General features: G+C 47.0%; 1 protein-coding gene across 1 annotated transcript in view; it reads right to left on the reverse strand.

Moving 5' to 3' along the window:
• Flvcr2 (FLVCR choline and putative heme transporter 2) overlaps window positions 1–22,916 on the reverse strand; it is a 59,513-nt gene that overhangs the window by 24,921 nt on the left and 11,676 nt on the right. The window contains exon 2 of the mRNA XM_046440830.2: window positions 2,385–2,526. Within this exon, the coding sequence (XP_046296786.1) occupies window positions 2,385–2,526 (142 nt within the window). The remainder of the gene's footprint in view (window positions 1–2,384; window positions 2,527–22,916) is intronic.

A 22,916-nucleotide genomic window follows, 5' to 3' on the forward strand; every position in this document is an offset into this window, starting at 1 on the left:
TCTTCTTCCAAAGAAGAACCTAGAGTCCCTTCCCAATTTTGCCAACTCTGAATCAGATATCTCATGTAGGAGACAAGATTAACGCTTCTTCTTCCAGGATAAGAACTTGGATAAAAAGGGCTAGAGAGGGACTGTGGGAAAATTGGTGTGACCACCCTGGGTGCCATTCAGTCCTTGTGAGGTGGGGGTCAGTTGGACTAATTCCTTGGCTGAACTGGTTCCCAGGCTGAGTCTAAGCAAACCCACACATGGCCCCAGCCCCATTCACACCCCTGGGCACTACCCTGAAAGATCTATAGACTCCCCTGTTAGAGGAAGCTCTGAAAATGAGGTTTACTCTCTTGGCAGATCAAAGGAGCCCCCATCCGGAAAACACTCCAGCCCTGACCTCAGAGCCCTACTTCCTCCTCCTCTGGAATTAGTCCCAGAAAACTTCCACCCGCTGGGAGCCCTTCATCCATTGTCTCCCTGCTCACCTCCCCTTCCATCAGGGAAGAAAGCCAGGCCGAGGCTGCTAGACTCTGCATCAGCAGGTGTCATCTCAAGGATCTGGCAGGTAAACACTGGAACTCAGATAAGATTTTTTTTCCATTCTCTACTTAATTAGCTACTATCTATGTTTGGTAATAAAACACCAAAGCAGAAACGACCTACTCCCCAGGTTTTCAATCACTGCAAACTGGACCGGACCTGAGCACATTAACAGTTTAAAACTCAAAGTCTAGCTGAGGGAGTGGCCTAGGCTCTATCATTCCTCCTTGATCTCATCCAAAGCTCCTCTTCTTCTTACCTTCCCAGAAATAACAAGGTCTACATTAGCTTTTTTTGTTTATTTGTTCGTTTGTTTTTTAAGTGCTGGGGATTGAACCCAGGGGCGCTTAAACACTGAGCCACATCCCTGGTCCTTCTTATTTTTTATTTTGAGACAGGGTCTGGCTAAGTTGCTTAGGGCCTCACTATGTTGCTGAGGCTGGCCTCGAATTTGCAATCCTCCTGCCTCAGCTTCTTGAGCCACTGGGATTATAGGCATGTGCCACCCAACCTGGCTCTACCAACTTTTAAAAGTCACTGGGCAGCCTGTTCTCATTCTGGATTCAGAGAATAGTTAAATGAGGTGCACAATTATACAAATGCCTGACTGTGGAGGGGAGGCTAGCAGGCAGGAATGAAACCTTTACTGTATGAGATGGAACTTGTGGGGCATCAGGAAGGGAACTGATTAACCTTTAGAAAGGTGACTAACTGGAATTGCAAACTTCTATTTTGTTGTTTCTGAAATTATCACAGCCCAAGTAACACCACTCAGAAGAAAGCAGAAGACACAAAATTCTATTGGTCAAATATCACAATGATTAAATGCACATGCATATAAAATGTTCCAAGTAGTTCTCAGAGGTTGGTGGCTGGGATTAACTCATATCAGGAAAAATTAATGGTCATTTATTTTTTTAGTAACTTTATTGTATTTATATTTTTTTATGTGGTGCTGAAGATTGAACCCAGTGCCTCACGCAAGCGAGGCAAGTGCTCTACCACTGAGCCACACCTCCAGCCCAATTGATGATCATTTCTTACTTAACACTTTCTTGTATTTTTCAGACTTTGCAATAATAAGCATATATTATTCTTATAATTTAAAAAATATTTTAGTTATACATGGGCATAATATCTTTATTTTGTTTATTTATTTTTTTATGTGGTGCTGAGGATCAAACCCACTGTCTCTTGTGTTCGAGGCAAGCCCTTTACCACTGAACCACACCCCAGCCCCTACTCTTATAATTTTTAAAAAGCATTAAAGAAATGTGGTTCCCAAGTCATCTCAGGTTGATCTCTGAGATGATTTGTGTTTGTGGATTGATTTCTGCTTTCCTTTTTATCTTTCAGAAATTTAGAGTAAATTCAGATAAGCTTAGATTTGAACCTAATCTTTGCCACTTAGTTGCTATTTCATCTTGAATAATTTATTTAACCTCTCTCAAGTCTCATTTTCTTCTTTGTTAAATGGGACTGAAAACAGTACCTCATTTCCTGGGGTTGCTGAAGACTCAATGAGATCAGGCTAATTCTTAGCCCAGAGCCTGTGATCCTGGGGGTCCTCATTTGGGTTTCATTGGGGACCAGCAATCTACCCAATTCTTCTGCTGAAGTATGACGGGCTAGTTACAATTGAACTTTCATTGCGCCTTTAATAAAGTGCACAAGACCAGCTAGCACTGTATCAGGGACAACTGGTCAGGCTAAAACATTTGAAAACCACAAGAAGCCTGGTCTCTAGTTTCTGTGAATGTCCCTGGTTGTTAGGGTCATGCTCACAAGTGTCCCATCAAGGTTGACAGAACCTCCCTGTCCACCCCCCACCATGAGTCCACTAGTGACCTTACCGATGATGACAAGGATGAAAAGGAGGGTGGCCACGCCTCCTATGATGTAGAACATGATGCTGATGTGGTAGGCAAGCTGGTCCTGGTCTTTGATGTTGGGTACCAAAATAGGAGGGACCAAGAACCCAATCGCAATTCCAAGCTAATGAAGACAGACACAATCAATCAGTTACTAATGGCCAAGAGGTGACAGTGCATATTTAAAGAGACTTCTAATCAGAAGCATACTTCCTAACTTCCAGTCCTTTCTAAAGCCCAAATAGGGATTATTTCCCCACCTCAAGATGACAGAGAAGTCTCTCAACTCATGCATACCTCTGACCCTCACTATCAATTCCAATGGGGAAAATGTTAGAATTGAGGATCTCTGCAGGCTGGCACTTCTCTGTCTGCAAACTAATGAATAATGTTTTCCATATTCCCATTTCTGGGATAGAAAGTAAAATAATGATGATATTTTTCCTCTTATGCACTAAAGTTTTTAGTTCATTAAATCTGTTAACCTGGAGCTGAGAGACCAGTGGGAAAAGTTCTACACCCTACCACCACCGGAACTGGCATTTAGCAAAAGTTGGAAAGATAAAGCTATTGCCACTTTCACAAACACTTCAGTTCTTGTGTGAATAAGTTAGCAGCTCTCAAATCATCTGTAGTGTGAAGTCACACACAACTGCAAAATGGCGGGCTCAGTGGGCACACAAACACACTTATACTGTTCATACCAACAAACGCAAACATGTCCTATCAGAGTTGGAGTCCAAACTCCAGTGACCTGGTAGATAACATGACCCGGGTGTTTCTGAGGTCAGAAGTGACTGACTAGGATATAACACCCCAAAGTCCTTCTGCCACCAGAAGCAATGGAAAAACAGCTTGCAAACTGAGACAGGTTTCAGACTCCAAGAGTGCAGGAAGATGATCCATTTTTTTTTTGTCTTAATATCCCACTTTGCCATTGTATTGGAAAGGAACTGCAGATAGAAAAGAAATTTACTTTCTGTCACACCACATGTGAGCATCTTGACTGTTTTTCCCATCTGTCAATCACTGCCACTCCTGATGATTACACTGGGATCTTATCTCTAGAAGTCACCATAGCTGAATGTAGGGCTCCTTATGCAGGATATAGTGAGTAAATCAAGCACATCTTTAAAATCACTACTGTGTGAGAAGTACTCTCCTAGATATTTTAGGAGGTACCAAGATATAGAAGGGAGGTGTCTTTCATAAGGCAGGTTCCTTTCAAGGCATTCTATAATCTAGTGGAAGGCAGCAATTTAAAAGTAAAACACGGGGATGGTGTGGGGTTGGGGAGGTGGAGGAATTTTGATTGGGACAAGGGGAGGGAGAGAAGTGGAGTGGGCATGGGGGTAGGAAAGATGGTGGAATGAGACTAACGTCATTACCCTAGGTACATGTATGACTGCACATGTGCAACTCTTCGTTGTGTATGACTAGAGAAATGAAAATTGTGCTCCATTTGTATACAACGAATCAAAAAGCTTTCTACTTTCATGTGCAACTGATGAGAACTAGAAAAAATAAATTTAAAAAAAGTAAAACACAGGCGTGGTGGTTCACGTCTATAATCCAGTGGCTCCGGAGACTGAGGGAGGAGGATCACAAGCTCAAAGCCAGTCTCAGCAAAAGCAAGGTACTAAGCAACTCAGTGAGACCCTGTTTCTAAATAAAATACAGAAAAAAAGGCTGGGGATGTCTCAGTGGTCGAGTGCCCCTAAGTTCAATCCCTGGTACCCTCCCCCTCCAAAAAAAAAAAAAAGTAAGACACAAAAACAACGCAATCAGCCACATTTGTGATTTGAAATGATACGATGCTATTGTTTGGAAGTTCTCTTGTAATCCTCCATCACAACCCTGTTAGTTATTAGAGGAACAAACAGAAGCTATGTGAGGTTAAGCTCCAGAGGTCAAGGAGTTCAGGGCTGCCCAGCATTGAGGTAAGGAAACAGCTCCCCTGGCTGCTCCGCGACACCCCCGCCACGAAGCCTGGCACTAGGCCTTGAGAAAGGCCCAGGTGTGCAGGGTCTGTGTCCGTGGACCTTCCTCTCGTCCTCAGTTACTCAATGAGCAGAGTCAGGCTTCTGAACTGCTTGTCTCTAACACTGGGAAGACCAGCCAGAGACAGAGGGGCAAGTACAGCCTCCTCCATAGCTTCACTGCCCACTCTCTGGCCTCCCAAGCATTTTGCACAGTTTTTTTTTTTTTTTTATTAGTTGTTCAAAACATTACAAAGCTCTTGACATATCATATTTCATACATTTGATTCAAGCGGATTATGAACTCCCATTTTTACCCTATATCCATAATGCAGATTCACATCGGTTACACATCCACTTTTTTACCTACTGCCATACTAGTGTATGTTGTATTCTGCTGCCTTTCCTAACCTCTACTGTCCCCCCTCCCAAGCATTTTGGATTGGAGACCTGAGAGTTAAGGAGCATCTTGGAGGGTCCCACTGGCAAGAATGAGGGGAGATACCGACAGCATCCAAGGCACTTGGGCTCCTTCCTTTCCAAAAGGAGGATAAAAACTCCGAGACCTTGATAGCAGAGGACCTAATCCCCAGGAATCTTCTGTCCTGATAAATAAACCCTTCCTGCTTCCTCAGGATCAGAAACAAACACGTCACGCCTGATACCTCAGGGCTGGACTCCGTTCACTCCATCTGCACCGCAGGACTGGGCAAGTGCTGCTCCGCCCGGAGTGGATGGAGCAGAAGGCTTGGGGACCTCAGCAACTGTTGCTGGTGACAACACTGTTTCAGGCTAGCCTTTCTAAAGGAGGAACCTGGCTTTGGAGATCCTTTAATGACCAGGGTGTCGGTGCTGCTACCTCTTTTGTTTTCAAAAGACATTTTTTTCCTGCTTCTTTATTCAGGGAGAGCCATGGCTCTGTTTGCAGTTGCTAGTTCCTAGACCTGTCCACGGGAAGTACTTAGCCATGCTAGATGCAAGGATGGATGGTTGGGCTGATGGGTGGATGGACAGATGAAATTCGTGGAATATCTTGTCTACATAAAGCTGGGAATGATATGATGCTATAGTTTGGAAGTTCACACACCTCTGCCCATTAGGACCCAGGATCTCCCTACAAACCACCTTGTACCTACAGTGGTAAGGGGAGACATGCACGTATGGAAGAAGTAAGTCCTGCCAGCTATCGAGCACTAGTATGTACCAGGTATCTAATGTCTTTTATCTTTTATTTTAACCTTAATAACTTCATAAAAAAAAAAAAGAAAAAAATGAGAAAAGCAGATGGTCAGTACCCTGCCCAAAGTCACACAGGGAGATAGCAGGACAGCTGGGATCCCAAACCAGTTCCATCTCACCCAGGGACCTGGGCTTACCTCGCTGTTCCCACTAGAAGTCCATACACTCATGCACTTGGTCTATCACGCGTTTGATGAGACACCCCGGGGGTTGAAATCAGAGACCCGAGGCCAATAACAATGAATCCCAAGATTTGGGAGGAGGCTGCTCCTGGGGGGTGGTGCTGGTGCCTTTTCTGAGCCACAGAAACATCCAGACCCAGGTGGGAAGTAAATCACTGAATCGCCACTAAGCAGGTTTCAGTTGACCTATGTCCTGGCTCTGGTTCTAGTTTTATCATTCTCAACAAATACAAGGTCTAGGCACAGTGGCGCAGGCCTGTCATCCCAGCGACCTGGGGAGCCAAGGCGGGAGGATGGCAAGTTCGAGGCCAGCCTCAGCAACTCAGTGAGATCCCATCTCAAGCTCAGTGGTAGAGCACCCCTGGGTTCAATCCTCAGTACCAAAAACGAAACAAAATAAAGTCATGGACAAAATGCAAAATTCAGAATCAAACTAAGTCACAGTCATAGCTCTTCAGGAATTTTATTTTTTTTAACTGTTTTTAAAGTGGATCTGGGATGTCTTCCTTATCACAGGTCCCATAGCAGCAGTTTCCCAACCTGGCCTGGTGACAGAGGTCACCAGCAGTACCTCTACCGCCAGCATGGTGCAGGTGGGGGTGTCAGGAGTCCCTGTATTTGCACAGGCAGGACATCCTTATCACACATCACAGGGGTGTGCGAGATGCGGCCTCAGAAAAAGTCTTGCTCAGGCCTGCTAACAGCCTCCCTGTGGCTCTGCAGTCAGTGGTCTCTGGGAAACGTGGTTGGACCATGTCCCTCCCTTGCCCAACACCAGGAGGGACTGGCCTTTGCTTTTAAATTAGGGATAAAAATCCTAAACACAAATCCTAATCTACAAAATTCTGCCCAGGGGCTCTGTCTGCTGGCCTGCCCCTTGTCATCTGCTTGCTCCTTGGGACCCTGCTATGCCAGTCTCCTTTCGGTCTTTCAATCATTCAAAGCCTCCTTGTACCTGAGGACCACAGGGACTTTGTACTAGAGCCTCTTCCTGGACTGGAATGACTTCCTGGTTCCTCCAATAAATGAAGCTATCTTTCAGATCTGAGCTCAAGTCACACTTCCTCAGGGTTTCCCTATCAGGTCCCTGCAGAGGTAGTCTTAGGTTTGTATGACTGCTTCATTATCAGCAGATTAAGCTCCCTGAGGGCAGGGTTCCCAGTAAGGTCTGGAGCGTAGAACATAGTTTAACTAACCACAGTAAAATGTGTGGAAGTTTCCATGAAATGTCTCCATCTCATAAGGATCCCAGAAAGAGGGGTCATTGTTCTAGTTTTATAGATGATAAAACTGAGGTACAGAAAGGTTATGGAACTTGCCTAAGGTCACACAGCAAGAGGCAGCAGAGCTGGAGTTTTGACACACAGCAATTCTGAATCCTGAGCTTGGAAGCTTGCTAACCATAAATTTATTTCACCCCCGAAGAAAATGTTTAACAAAAATGTGACGAACAAAGGAATAGAGAGGCAGCCTGCGGTACTCACTCTACTTCTTTGCTGGCTTTTCTGCAAATTCAAGGATGATAGCTAAATGCTGTGGCCATACCAGTAGTCACAAACATTTCTAGGACAAATGTCACAGTTAAAAACACATCTATGTTGCCCAAAGCCTTCAGGTGACAGGAAGAAGCCATACTCGTCATTCTGGCTCATCCATTTAATGGAACAAGGAAGAAAACTTAAAAAACCATCAGACTACATTGGGGGTAAGATTTCCTCACCTAGTTCATTACGCAACCAACACACATGTCCTATGAGCTCGGAGATTCACAGAACCAATGTCCCCATCACCACTCCCCATGTACTGTCCCCATCCACCATCAGCAAAGTCCTGAATGAATCTCAACTCAATCAGAACCACAGCACGGAGCTGCCCTCCCGCATCCTGGCTGGTCCTAGGATCAGGCCATCAGGGAGCATCCCAGGCTTCCACAAAAGGCGTGGGGCCCTGAGTCAGCATGGTGGGAAGGCTTCAGTCTGAATGGAACAGGGAGAGAACCACTGGTCCCCATCTGTTGGAGTTCCAGGTACTTTATCCTCCTGACCTAGGTGGACCTGCTCTTCGTAGGAAGGATAGTAGAATAAATTGGACATTATGACCCTGTGTGCACATATGACTACACGATCAGTATAATTCTACATTGTGTACCATCAGAAGAATGAGCAGTTATACTCCATTTATGTATGATGTGTCAAAATGCATTCTACTGCTGTGTATAACTATTTAGAACAAATTAAAAAGAAAGAAAGAAAGAAAGAAAGAAGGAAAAACAACCTCAACAAACAGGTGCTCACCTCCCAACCCCATTCCATCTCTAGCCAACTCTCCTCCAGGTGTCCCGGGCTAATTAGGGAAAGAAGCCTACCCTCGCCCCTAGGGCTGGGCTCCCATCCACTCATCCCTTTTCTCTGGACACAGTCACTGGGTTGGTCTGAGCATGTTCCCTGGAATTTCAGGGCTCCCAATTAGCTCTCTGCTGAGTCAAAAGTGTCAGCAGTTCTCGTAGCAGAGCACCTTGGCTAGAGGTCTCCTTAGGAGCTCATCTGGATTCTTTCTCTTTCTTTCTCTTCCTCTTTACTTCCCTCTCCCCTACCCCCCTCTCTCTCACTTTCACCAGAGATTGAACCCAGGGGTGCTTAATCACTGAGTCACATTTTCATACCTTTTTATTTTTTATTTGGAGATCAGGTCTTGCAAAGTCCCTTAGGGTCTTGCTAAATTGCTGAGGCTGGCTTTGAACTTGCAATCCTCTAGCCTCAGCCTCCTGAGCCTCTGGGATTACAGTTGTGCACCACGGTACCCCCCTGCTGTGCTATTTTCCCACAAAACCAACACCTCTCTTCCTTTCTAACTTAACATTTAGGGATACTGCTACATCGATGTTCATAGCAGCACAATTCACAATTGCTAGACTGTGGAACCAACCCAGATGCCCTTCAATAGATGAATGGATAAAAAAAATGTGGCATTTATACACCATGGAGTATTACGCAGCACTAAAAAATGACAAAATCATAGAATTTGCAGGGAAATGGATGGCACTAGAGCAGATTATGCTTAGTGAAGCTAGCCAATCCCTAAAAAACAAATACCAAATGTCTTCTTTGATATAAAGAGAGCAACTAAGAACAGAGCAGGGAGGAAGAGCAGGAAGAAAAGATTAACATTAAACAGATACATGAGGTGGGATGGAAAGGGAGAGAAAAGGGAAATTGCATGGTAATGGAGGGAGACCCTCATTGTTATACAAAATTACATATAAGAGGTTGTGAGGGGAATGGGAAAATAAACAAGGAGAGATATGAATTACAGTGGATAGGGTAGAGAGAGAAGATGGGAGGGGAGGGAGGGGGGATGGTAGAGGATAGGAAAGGTAGCAGAATACAACAGTTACTAATAGGGCATTATGTAAAAATGTGGATGTGTAACCGATGTGATTCTGCAATCTGTATTTGGGGTAAAATTGGGAGTTCATAACCAACTTGAATCTAATGTATGAAATATGATATGTCAAGAGCTTTATAATGTTTTGAACAACCAATAAAAACAATTAAAAAATAAATAAATAAATAAATAAATAGATAAATAAAAAAGAAAAAAAAAACATTTAGTGGAGACAGCATCACAGCAGTAGAGTGGTTAAGGATGTAAACCTGGGAGTCCAAAAGATATGAGTTCAAATCCCAGCTCTACCAGTTACTCGTTGTCTGATCTTGGCCAGTTAATTCACCTTTCTGGGCCTGTTTCCTTTTTCACAAAAGGAAGGAAATATGTTGCTTATAGGACTTGCACTCACCCCCTGTAGAAAACCCTGGCTTTTCTACCCCACACGCTCCGGCATAGCAATGACCACAGCAGGAGAGACTGGTGGACTCACAGATGTGCTCGGTTCATTTGGGGCCATCCTACGAGCCACCTGGCCTTGGTTCTCTTCTTCTCCAGCTCCTTCCTTGTGCTCTCTCTCCACTCCCTCAGTCCTCCTGGGAAACTCATCTGTCTTTTGCATCTACTGTCTCCCAGACCCCCCAGAGCCCTCCATCAGCCCCCTTCAAATGCGTATCCTCCCCCTTCAGCCTCCCTGCCTCCCTCCCAAGCAATAGCAATCTCTCCTCCAACCAGCCTCAGTTTCCTCGGGGCCATACTGACCACACTGCCCCTGCTCAAGATCTCCAAGGAGCTGGACTCTCAGAGGAAGGAAGGAAGTTCAAACCTCTCAGGTGATGGCACTGGCTTCCTCCATCACTGCCCACCCACCGTCTCTCCGACCCCTGTGGGTCTCCCATACACCAGCCAGAAGGGACCAATGGAGACACCAACCCCTTCATCCTCTAGTCTATACCTTTATCCAAAGTTCTCCCTACATTCAGGGTCATGGAAACATATGTGCAATTTATAGTTTTTGAACTGTATGAAAATCTCATTTCCATTCCATACACAAACTTCCAGAGCCATGAGACTTGGCCCTGGAGTCACAGGTGTGCAGAGCATGACCACTAGCGCTCCATCTCCCAGGACCAAGTCCATGTGGGAAACTGCACAGAGGTGAGTCCCCCCCCTACCTTGCCTGTCCCCACACACTGAAACACCACCAAGACACTTGATATGGCCGGTCTGCATTCTCCAGTACAAAATTCCAGAGCTGAAACTGCCTTGCTCTTCCCCTTAGTTAGGGTCACTTAGATGTTAGCAAATAACTGATTGGGGACAGCGGCACACAGACAGGGGCTCCGGGATCCAAATGCAAGGAACAGCTCAGAGTGAAGGACCCCAACAAGGCAGGCCACCTCGGACCTGTGGGGAGGCTTAGCAGGGGGTCCTGGCACTGAGTTCATGGATGCCCCAAAAAGAACCAAAGGAGAAAGACGAGGGTGGCTCCTGGAGCATTGGACACTGAAGAGCTGAGAGCCCAGGGCCTGAGTTTAATCATGAGAGGCGTCCCAAGAGCCAGCCAAGAATGCCAGACGCCCTGAGGGACACACCACGGCAAGGGGTACCGTGCACAGGAAACCTGCTCATATGACTGTATTATTTAAATCCCCAAATGGAAGCCCTTGGCTGCTGTGAGAAGGCCAATTTGGGATTAAGGAGGCGGCAGACCTTCAGGAACAAAAATGAGCCCATTGTTCAGGGAGAAATTACTCCTGAAAGGGTTTACGGATTTAAGCTTGGGTCTCTAAGAACTTGGGAAGCAGTTTCCCAGCTAATCAACTCCAGACGTCCTGAGAGCTCCCTCCAGGCACAGATTTGTCCCCTGAGTTGTGATTATGCTGGTGGCTTATGCTGCCTTGGTACTGATGGGTTCCCTCGATTCTTTCGGTGGGAAGAGGTTGAGGAGATGCAGGAAGCAGCAGATTAGGACAGCCTGCCATCATTGACCTGATTCCAAAGTCCTTGATGGTGAATGCCACAGTAGAGAGATACCCTCAAAAAACTGTCATTCCAGTTAGTTGCGGTGGAATGTGGTAGAATTTTCCTGCAATTCCAGCTACTCAGAGGCAGAGGCAGGAGGATTACAAATTTGAGGCCAGCCTCAGCACTTTAACAAAACCCTCAGCAACTTAGCAAGACCCTGTCTCAGAATAAAAAATAAAAAGGGCTTGGGATGTGGCTCAGTGGTAGAGGACCCCTGGGTTCAGTCCCCAGCATCAAACCACCACCACCACCACCACCACCACAAGTCTGACATCCCTCCAGGCTTACAATCTCTGTAAGCCTTAAGATTCTGTAGGTCAAGTGGCCCCCTAAATCTAGCTGTCAGCAGAAGCCGTGGTGAGAGGGATCTCCAGCCCTCATCTGGTTTGTTTTCCATGTGGACAGACCGTATGGGGTTCTTGTTCTTATGGGGTGCTTACCTTGGTTTTGTTTCTTTTTGTGTGGGGTGTCCTCTCCCCGACTAATCTGTTTGCACCTTGATTAACATTCCCTTGTGTGACCTCTTCCCATACCACGTCCAGCACAACACCAAGAACTGAGAAAGCACTCAGAAAATATTTTCCTAATAAAGAAATGACTTTGGAACGGTGCAAACCTAAGTATTTCCAGTCTCCTGTATAGCAGGAATAGCACCTGCTCCCAGAACGCACCTGTTCCCAGAATGCTGCACTGCAAGAGTTTACCAGCAAAAGAAAGCAGATGAGAGATGAAATGACTCATAGAAGCCCTGACATAAGAAGACCCCACAGTTTGGGGCTCCCCAAGATCAGACATGGAGGTCATGGGAATATGGGCTGATCAACTTTCCACCCTTGAACCTACATTCAATATTTATTGAACATCTACTGCATTCTAAGCATCCGAATAAAAAATAAGGAAGGAGACAACAGATGCAAGAGCTCACTCTCACCACGCTTATACCTTGATGTTGACCTACAGCCTTGGTGCTGGGTCTCCTCCTCATCTTTGGGGATGCAAAGTAGCTGAAGAGCAGATACCCTGCGCTGTAAACAGAGAAGATGCTAAGTTTAGGGGACAGGGTCTGAGTTCTACAGGGAAACTTTCCTGATCAAAAATTAAAAAGTGAAATTTACAAAGGGCTTTATTTTCTTTTAGCTTTATTTATTAATTTTATTCGTTTATTTTTCACTGACCCTGATTTTTTGGGGACATACTAGGGATTGAATTCAGGGGCACTCGACCACGGAGCCACATCCCCAGCCCTTTTTTTTGTATTTTATTTAGAGACAGGGTCTCACTGAATTGCTTAGGGCCTCACTTTTGCTGAGGCTGGGTTTAAACTCACGATCCTCCTGCCTCAGCCTCCCAAGGTGCTAGGATTACAGGTGTGCACACAGGGAAGCAATACAAGGCGGCCTGACCCTGACATTTATGCCTGCTTTCAATCATCCCCAACTCTGGAGCTTCCTGAAGCACACATCCCTCCTTTTAAGGGTTAGAACTGTTCTCGTGGGGGACTCCACGAAGTCTAGGTCTCCACAGAGCAGCAGTGAAACCTCCTGTGCCTCCTCTTTCACCAAGATCACAAATCACTGTTGTTTTCAACACTCAAAGGTCCTTCCAGCTGACCATGCTGACAGCCACTGGCCACAGGTTCACAGACCTTTTCCACAACTCAGAGGAAACATGAGTGAGTCTTTGAACCACCCAGGAAGCCGGGGGTCGCATCATGTCAGTCTCCCCCCACGTCTTTCACATCTGAAGTAGGCAACATGAGAGGCCCCATTCAAACACTGTGACGTTTCCCACCACCAGACACCAACCTCACTGCCCAGCCCAGGGACAGATCCTGCTCAACACCACCACCCTCTGCCCTGAAATACTCCAGCCCAAGGGAGAACCGTCTCTTTTGTCTGCAATGCAGTCATGTGACAGTCAAAATTGCGAATCCTCAGAGTTCTCTAAGTCTAGCTAGGCTTTCTTGGCAAAAGCCCTCCTATTCTGATTTCCAGTGGTGAACCTCAGAGCTGTTGCGTCATGAAACGCCTTGAACGAGACCCAGTTCCTCTTTTCTTTTCTTTTTTCTTTTTTGTACTAAGGATTGAACAGGAGCACTTACTTAACCACTAAGGCACATCCCCAACCCTTTTTTATATTTTTTAGAATCAGGGTCTCTCTGAGTTGCTAAATTGCTGAAGTTGTTCAATTGTGACTTTGAATCCACGATCCTCCTGCCTCAGCCCCTGGAGCTGCTGGGATTACAGGCTTGCGGCACCCTGCCTGGCCCCAGTTCCTCCTATTTGAATGTGCACCTCCAGAAATAGATCGGGTGGCTCCCATGTGGCTTTTCCCCAAGAAACTGACTTCGTAAGTTGAACTAACCCTGCTTCATGATTGCAGAGAGAAATCTGGAGAGAAAATGAAACCTAGAAAAATATTAGTCATCCAAATCCAATACTACCCAGGAGCACAGCTTCTTGTTATTTAAGGAGTCCTCCAGGGACCTCCTTACACAAAAACATATCCCTGTGTCCTCCTCTGAGGTCCCCTCCCCTCCTACTTTGCCTGACATTTCCACCACAGCTGACACCCTGAGTGACGACCTCGCAGTTCAATCTCTTCTCTTAAATGCCAACCTGAGAGCAGGAGCCTTCCCTTTCTCATTCATGGTTGGATCTCCAATGCTCAGACTGCTTGGCATGCAGTAGGTGCTCAACGAATGAAGTATCTGTTCAATGAATGAAGTAGCCGGGCGCAGTGGTGCACACCTCTAATTCCAGCAGCTTGGGAGGCTGAGGCAGGAGGATCGCAGGTTGGAAGGCCGCCTCAGGAATGTAGTGAGGTTGTAAGCAACGTAATGAGACCCTGTCTCAAGATAAAATAAAAAACAAAAAGGGCTGGGGATGTGGCTCAGTGGTTCGCATCCCTGGGTTTAAACCCTCGTACCCACCCTCTCCCCTGCCAAAAATACGTAACAGGCCAAGGGGCAAAGGGCCTTTGCTCAACGGTCTCATTGGTCATGCTGTGTGCCGTCTGTTAGGGTGACGCAGGGAAGCAACACCAGACAAACAGGATTCGAAGGGAGGACGGAGCGATGGCCAAGAATGGTCGGCCAAGGGCCTGGGCTGCTGTCTGTGAGGGGCGGAGACCAGGCCCAGGATCGGGTACTCTGACAGCGCCCATGGCTGTTTGGTGAGCTAGCATGGAAGCCCAGGCCAGCCACTGCAGAGAGACTCCTGCCGAGGAGAAAACGCAACATCTTCAAAAGAACGCCCACGTCTTCACTGGGGCTGCCAAACTCTCTCTCTCTCTCTCTCTCTCTCTCTCACACACACACACACACACACACCACCACCACCACCCCTCACACACACCACCCTCCCTCACACACACCACCATCCCCCACACACACCACCATCCCTCACACACACACCACCCTTCACACACACCACACCTCACACACAGCACCCCTCACACACACACACACCACCACCACTCACACACACCACCCCTCACACACACACCACCACCCCTCACACACACCACCCCAGCCATCATGACACTGATCACTGCCACTGGCTCACTGTGAGGGGTTCAGAGAAAACTTGTTAAGACCAGGTCCAACCTCAACCCTTGGGACTTCTCACTCCCAGCCCCACCTCCTGCTGGTGGGGACTGAATCAGGTCTGTGTGGTGCCACCTCAACCATTTTCCTACACCGTAGAGAGGGGCCATCCCAGGCACAAAGAGATGTAAAAATGGCATCTTGACACTCCTGGCAAGAGGCCCTGCTACAGCCAGCTGTGAGCATCTTGGAATCCAAAAGAGCCAGAATGCTCTGCAGGACTCCTGGACTACAGATGACGGCTCAGAAGGATCAAGTGCTGCCTCCTCCCTTTACTGATGCGAGGGTGCTCGGGAACAGGAGATCTGGGGGAGCCTCCTGCAAACAGAATGACCAGAGCTCATTCTGAACAAGGAATGGATGATAAAGACAAGAGTGCCTTGCTCACTCAGTGGGGGGAGTGGCACCCATCCAAGGTTGCACTTCCAAGACAGGAAGGACACTGTGTGTGCGGGAAGCCCTGCTAGTTCCTGTCAAAGGGCAAGTCCAAGGTCTCTTTTCTTCTCTTCTCTCTCTCTCTCTCTCTTTTTTTTTTTTTCCAGTACAAGAAAGGGCACTACAGGTCAAGATATGCACAATTCTTCACGGTTTTCAAGGCACCTGCCCATTGGCTGCTATTCTGGTCTCAAACAACCTATGAGATCAACAGCAGGAGGCCCAATGGTCCCTGGGAGGACCATGTTTCTGCTTTATACCAGAGTTTAAGCAACTTGCTGAAGTCCAAGAGTTAATCAGGGTCAAGGTCAATATCAAGACTTCGGAGGCTCCCAGCCCAGCCCTGCTCCCTTCCCAGGGAACCTTACTGAGCTTCAACAAGGCACCCAGAAGCAGCCTATTCCAGGAAGACACAAGTCTCAGCCTTCAGAGGATCTGGGGTCTGAGGAACGGGCTGCTCCTGACCTGACTCTGGAATGTCCGGTTATATCACACAGATATCATAATTTGCCACGTGCCTCTTATCAAAGTTCTTTCTGGACAGTGAGTCAGAGAGCAGCCCAGCGAGAGTAGAGGATGAAGTGCCTCCTGAAGCCAGCGATCTGGGCCGTGAGAACACCACGTCCTTTCTCCCTCCGCAACAGCCTTGAGAGAATCAAACTTAAGCCAGGAGGGTCCTCCTTACTCCACAAAAGAAGGTTGTTGAGGGGCCTGTCCCAAGGCCACCCAAACAGACCCAAGGCTGAGGCTGTCTCCTGGGAACAGGACAGCAACACACAAGATGCTTGAGGCTGGTGGGGAGCCGGAGGACAGGAAGGGGGGCTCCAGAGAACCAACCGGGTCTTCCAGGCCCCATGGGCTCCCAGCTCAGCCAGCCCCAAGCAGGGAGGGGCTTGACCACCTGCAGCTCTTCCCAGGACCCACTTCAAAGGCTTTAAAAATTAAGAAAGTGGTAGAGGGGATGTTCTCCAGGGGGTCAGGCCACACATAAAAGGTGAAGATGATTAATTCTTGAGCGCGCTGGGCCAAGCTGTCCAGCTGTCCTTCCCTCTACCCAGACCCCATCCTCCGGGGCCATGGTGGACATCAAGTCACAGAAAATGCTCTGGAATTTTCTTTCCACAAGGTGGAGATACAGCCTCCAAGGTTGAAGCAAGAGACACTAGAGGTAGAGAAAATGCACCCGTTGCAGGCAGCCGCCTTCCCTCCTGAGTGCCAGGCATGGCCTCATCAGGCCCGCGTCTCCGGGATTCAGCTACTACAGGGCAAGCTCTGTCTGGAAGCTGTGATGCTGCCCCCACCCCTAACTCGCCTGCAGAACGAGTGGACAGGTAGGTCTGTTTATGTTCCCACCTTATGACACCTGAGAGGAGCAGCTGTTCACCAGAACCTCAGAGAGAGCAGGCGAGATGCCCTGCGGGCACAGAACCCCTGGAAGCTGATGCCGGAAAGGAGCCTGTGGAACAGGAGTCAGGGCGGCGGGGAGACGGACACGGATGTGGCCCCAGGAGCTTTCACAGAGACACTGCCTCCCTTGACCTTGTTCCTATTCCAGGTACTGCCCAAAGAGGACAGGTGTCCTGCTGGAGGCCACAGACACCGCTGCCGACACACCTGGTCCAGCTTCCCTGGCTTGTACACCAGGAGACCCCAACTTCTGTGAGCACCAGAGTCCCTAGAGGAGAATCCAAAACACAGATTCCTGGGTCCTCCCGGAGAGGGGATTCTCTGGGTCTGCCCTTGTGCCTAACAATCTGTTTTAATGAACTCCCAGGCGGTTCTGATGCTGGGGGGTCATGGACCACACTTGAGAGACAATTGCTGTCCGTGGACCCAAAGAAGGAATTCAAGAGCTATTTCTCAGCTGGTGGCTTTCCCGGGTATCTCAGGCAGGGAAGGCAAGGGAGGCCTGAGCTCCCATCCAGCTCCTCAGGAGAGAATGGTCCCCAGGGCACTCATATGGGTGGCTTCGTAAACACCCAGGACAAAGGTCTAAGGAGATCTGCACTGCTCAAGGGGCAGCCACTGCCCGGACAAACAGCCCAGGGGAACAGGCCTGTTCTAAGATGAATGACTCATGGCTATTCCTTACATTTCAGGGAAGATGGTCACAGCAGATAGCTTTTGTATACAGTGGCCTGCAACCTCTAGAGCCAGAAGGGAGATCCAGCCATGCCCATCCCATCTCTTACAGGAAGAAACCAGGTATTTCCAGGAAAGGGGAGAAAGCCAAAAAGCAACGCCTCTGCTTGTTTCTGTACCTCTTCCTACAGGACCCCACAGAAATGTCCCATCCAAAGCCATTTCTGGGACTGAAAGGAACTTGTGTTGACCTCCTCTCTGAAGAAGGAGTTGGATGGAAGTCAGAGCAAACGCTGCTCCCTCCTGAGGCTTGGACACACACTCATCCCCAGGAAGTTGGTGAAGACGTGAAATCCAGCCCCGCCGTCTTCTGCTAAAGCAGATGGCACCGGCTGCAGCGATCTGCCCCCTGCTCTGGCAAGGCATCACCTTGAGCTGTGGGGGATGGGGTGAGAGGCTGAGTTCAGATGCCTGTAATAAAATCCTTGAAAAAGAAGAGCAAAACAACAGCAAAAGAAGTAGAAGGCAAGAAATAATTAAAATCAGAGCTGAAATTAATGAAATCGAAGCAAAAGAAAAAATTGAAAAAATTGACAAAACTAAAAGTTGGTTCTTTGAAAAAATAAACAAAATCGACAGACCCTTAGCGATGCTAGCGAAGAGAAGAAGAGAGAGAACTCAAATTACTAGCATACAGGATGAAAAAGGCAATATCACAACAGACACTTCAGAAATACAGAAGATAATCAAAAACTATTTTGAATCCTTATACTCCAATAAATTAGAAGATAGTGAAGGCATAGATAAATTTCTTAAGTCATATGATCTGCCCAGATTGAGTCAGGAGGATATAGAAATCCTAAACAGACCAATATCAATTGAGGAAATAGAAGAAACCATCAAAAGACTACCAACTAAGAAAAGCCCAGGACCGGATGGGTATACAGCAGAATTTTACAAAACCTTTAAAGAAGAACTAATACCAATACTTTTCAAGCTACTTCAGGAAATAGAAAAGGAGGGAGAACTTCCAAATTCATTGTACGAGGCCAACATCACCCTGATACCTAAACCAGACAAAGACACTTCACGTAATAAGGTCAGAAAGCAGAAGAACAGCAGCATCAAAGCCCGCAGGGTGCCCTCCTCGGCTTAATGTCTCACCACAGGGGGGACAAAAGGCCTGCAGTTCTGCAGGATCACGGGAATGGAGATGCTCTGTTGAGTGATGCTTGGCGCTAGGTAGGAGGTGGGAGGCAGAGAATAAAGAAAGGAGAGGAAACACCAGCTCTCCCCCTGAGCCCAGGGTTCCTTATCATCCCGCGGACTCCAACCTTCATCCTGCAGTCCCCAGGAGCCCATTGATGTTGGTGGTGGGGGAGTGGAAGTCAGGGGAAGGACATCCTGTTAGCGGGCGTTGCTGGAAAAAGATCAAGAACCAGGCGGTGGAAAGCAGCTGTGTATACTTGATAAGCCTGGCGCCCCCTTCTTGAGCAGAGTCTGGGTTCCTGACCCTACAGTCTGCCCTGCAGGCACGGGGCTGACCCTGTGTCTGTGTCAGCCCAGGATCCCCTAAAATCTCATCACAACAGCTCTCATCACCACCCTCTGGGAAAATAGTACCATCTCCCAGAACCTGCTCGGCTTGTAGTCCGAGTAGCTCTGGAAAGGAACAGTGTTCTGTTAAGAAATTTCGGGAATGGCCCACCCTCTGCTCGGCCACCAGCTCCCCGGCACTTGGCTCATCCATAATCAGGTCAATCTTCACCTCCTCAGGAAGGCTGTCTTGTTTGTCTTTTGCCCCCCACCACACCACCCCATTGCATTCACACCTGGGCCCGACGCCCACATCCCTTAACTCCTATGCATCCCTGGCCACAAGCCTCCCACCGAGAGGCTCACTGGGTCCTCCTCTGCTTGTGGATCAGGAGCCCGCAGACAACAGAAGCAATGACCTTTATTGATGATACTACCGAGAACGTGAGAACATGGGTCCTTCATTTAACATTTCTTATCTAATAAACTCCAATAGCTAATTGCCCTTTATAAACTGACCCATTGAACCCTCTCCAGCACCTTCTGCTGTAGTCAGCTTGATCTCCATTTTACCAAAGAAGCCGAGAGACTTAACGACAGTTGGGGGCACATAGCAGAGATAAAGGTGGTATTATATGCAATCCACACTGTATGGAGTTACCAGCTCCTTCCAGTGGAAGAATAAGATCTTGAGTGACGTGGAGTAGGCCATGCACACCTGGTCAGTCTCTCCTCCAAAGACCTGAACTCTCGGTTACTGCCTGCTCACCTTAAAAACTTCCAGGAAGAGAAAGCCTGCTAATTCATGCATCTGAAAGCAAACACCAGTCATGCCTAAACCCCTGCTCCTCCAGTAAGTTTCCCACTTGGTAAGAGGAGGAGGGGGAGGAGGGGAAGAGGGAACAGGAGAAGAGATAAGAAAGAGGGAAATAAGATAGGTGCCAGGAACCAAAGGTCAGTGAGTCCACAGGCGCAGGGAATGCATTCCTCAGAGCATGAAGGCTCCTGTGGATGATGGAAGAGGGGGGCCAGCTTTAACTGGAAGAGGGTGTGTATGGAACTGACATTTTAATTTTTATTTATTTATTTATTTGTCCCAGAAACTCCCCGAGATTTGGGAGGCTGAGGCAGGAGGATCCCAAGTTAGAGGCCAGACTCAGGAACTTAGTGAGGTCCTCAGCAACTCAGCAAGACCCAGTCTCTAAATGAAAAAAAAAAAAAACAAAGGCTGAGAGTGTAGCACAGTGGTAGAGTCCCTGGGTTCAATTCCCATTTTTTTTAAGCAGTTAAAATGGCTAAAATATTAAAATTGTATACTGTGTATATTTAACCACCATTACAAAACCTTTTTTTTTTTAAACTGGGGATTGAACCTAGGAGCACTCTACCACTGAGCTACATCCCCAGCCCTTTTTATTTTTCAATTAGACACAGGTTCTTTCTGAGTTCCTCACTAAATTCCTGAGGCTGGTCTCAAACTTTCCATCCTCCTGCCTCAGCCTCCCAAGTTGCTGGAATTACAGGCACCCAGCTTAACTGGGCTCTTCAGTAGCATTCACATCATTATGCAACCATCACCTCCAACTCCACAATTATTTTCATCTTCTCAAACTGAAGCTTTTTTTTTTTTTGTAGTCCTGGGGATTGAACCCAGGACCTTGTGCATGCGAGGCAAGCACTCTATCAAGTGAGCTACCTCCCCTGCCCCAAACTGAAACTTTTTTTGTTCTTTTTAGGTATACATGATAGTAGAGTATATTTTGACGTATCCTACATACATAGAGTATAACTAACTTCCCATTCTTGTGGTTGTCCATGATGTGGAGTTACACTGGTCATGTATTCATAGATGAACATAGGAAAGTTATGTCTGATTCATTCTTTTTTCATGTCTTTTCTATTCTCATCTCTTCAGTCTAATCCACTGAACATCTATTCTTCCTTACCCCTGACCCCACCTTGTTAGCATCCATATATCAGAGAAAACATTTCACCTTTGGTTTTTTGGGATTGGCTTTTTATTTCACTTAGCATGATAGTCTCCATCCATTTAGTGGCAAAAGTCATAAAGTCTTTCTTTTTTCATGGCTGAATAATATTCTACTGTGTATATGTACCGCGTTTTCTTTATGCATTGTTATGGTTTAGATGTGGTGTCCCCCCCAAATCTCACCTGTGAGACAACACAAGTAGATTTGGAGGAGAAATGATAGGGTTATATAGCTGTACCCTATCAGTGAGTCAATCCCTGATGGGATTAACTGAAGTGGTAAGGTGTGACTGGAGGAGAAGGGACTTAGGGTGTAGCTTTGGTATATATATTTGTATCTGGAAAAGTGGACTGTGTCTCCATCTCTGCCTTCTGATCACCATGATGTGAGCTGCTTCCCTCTGCCACACTCTTCTGCCATGATGCTCTGCCTCAGTCAAGATCCAAGGAATGGAGCCAGCCTTCTCTGGACTAAGATCTCTGAAACCATGAGCCCTCAAAGAAACTTTCCCTCCTCTACAATTGTTGGGAGGGGTCCTTTAGCATAGCAGTGAAAAAACTGACTAAAACATCCATTACTCTGTTGAAGGGCACCTCAGTCGGTTCCGTAGCTTAGCTGTTGTGAGCTGGGCTGCTATAAACACTGGCGTGGCTGCATCACTGTGATGTGCTGATTTTAAGTCCTTTGCATATGCCAAGAGTGGGGTAACTGGGTCAAACAGTGGTTCCATTCCAAGTTTTCTGAGAAATCTCTACACTGCTTTCCAGAGTGGCTGCACCAATTTGCAGTCCTACCAGCAATGTATGAGTGGACCTGTCCCCACATCCTCACCAACACTTATTGTTGCTTGTATTCTTGATAAGTGCCATTCTGACTGGAGTGAGATGGAATCTCAGTGTAGTTTTGATTTGCATTTCTCTAATTGCTAGAGATGCTGAACATTTTCTCCTATATTTGTTGATTGATTGTTATTTCTTCTTCTGTGAAGTGTCTATTCAGTTCTTTAGTCCATTTATTAATTGGGTTATTTGGTTGTTTTTTGGGGGGGAGTGTTAAGCTTTTTGAGTTATTTCTATATCTTGGAGATCAATACTCTGAGGTGCAGGTGGAAAAAATTTTCTCCCACTCTGTAGGCTCTCTCTTCACGTTCTTGATTATTTTCTTTGCTGTAAAGAAGCTTTTTAGTTTCATACCGTCCCATTTATTGATTCTTAATTTTGCTTCCTGTGCTTTAGGAGTCTCGTTGAGGAAGTTGGTTCCTAAGCCAACATGATGAGAGTTCGGGCCTACCTTTCTTCTTATAGCACAGGGTCTCTGGTCTAATGCCCAGGTCCTTGATCCACTTTGAGTTGAGTGTTGTGCAGGGTGAGAGATGGGGTTCAATTTCATTCCGCTACATACGGATTTCCTCAGACTGAATCTTGATACTCATTAAACAACACCTCTTCCCCTGGCCCTCAGCAGCCTTCACCCTACCCTCTGTCTCTATTAATTCTACTGCATAGTTGGAGTATAATAAAAATATTATTTGATCTTTTTCCCCATTCCTGGCATGGTGTTCCAAAAATCCTTGGAATTTCCTGAGTGATAGGAATGTCTTGTTATTCCTGAACAGACCCCTTTTCCAAGAGACCTGAGTTCGTGGGACTGAGGTGACTTAGATTAAAGCCCCTAGATAGCCTGGGGATGGGGCAATTACCTTTAAAGAAGGAGGCCCATCAATTAGCAAGTGAGAACTTCTGGCCCCGCCCCCGCCCCAGCCTGAACTGGATAAAACCTCTTGTCCCAGGAGCTGACATGTACCAGGGTGCGGCACAGAAACTCCACACACATTCTCTCCCCATTCCTTTCCCCACCACCTCTCATCATCTGGCTTTTCCTGAGTTGCATCCTTTCTAATAAACTGGTAAATATAAGTCAAGTATTTTCCTGAGTTCTGTGACTTGTTGTAGCAAATCAAACCTGTGGGCCCCCCAATTTATAGCTGGAGAGTCAGAAATATGGTCCCTGGAACTTGCAAAGAAGTCTGAAGTGGGAGAAGTCTCGTGAGA

This window comes from Marmota monax, unplaced genomic scaffold (assembly GCF_021218885.2).
Source record: "Marmota monax isolate L192 unplaced genomic scaffold, Marmota_monax_Labrador192_F-V1.1 WCK01_AAM20220418_F8-fsc00017, whole genome shotgun sequence".
NCBI lineage: Eukaryota > Metazoa > Chordata > Mammalia > Rodentia > Sciuridae > Marmota > Marmota monax.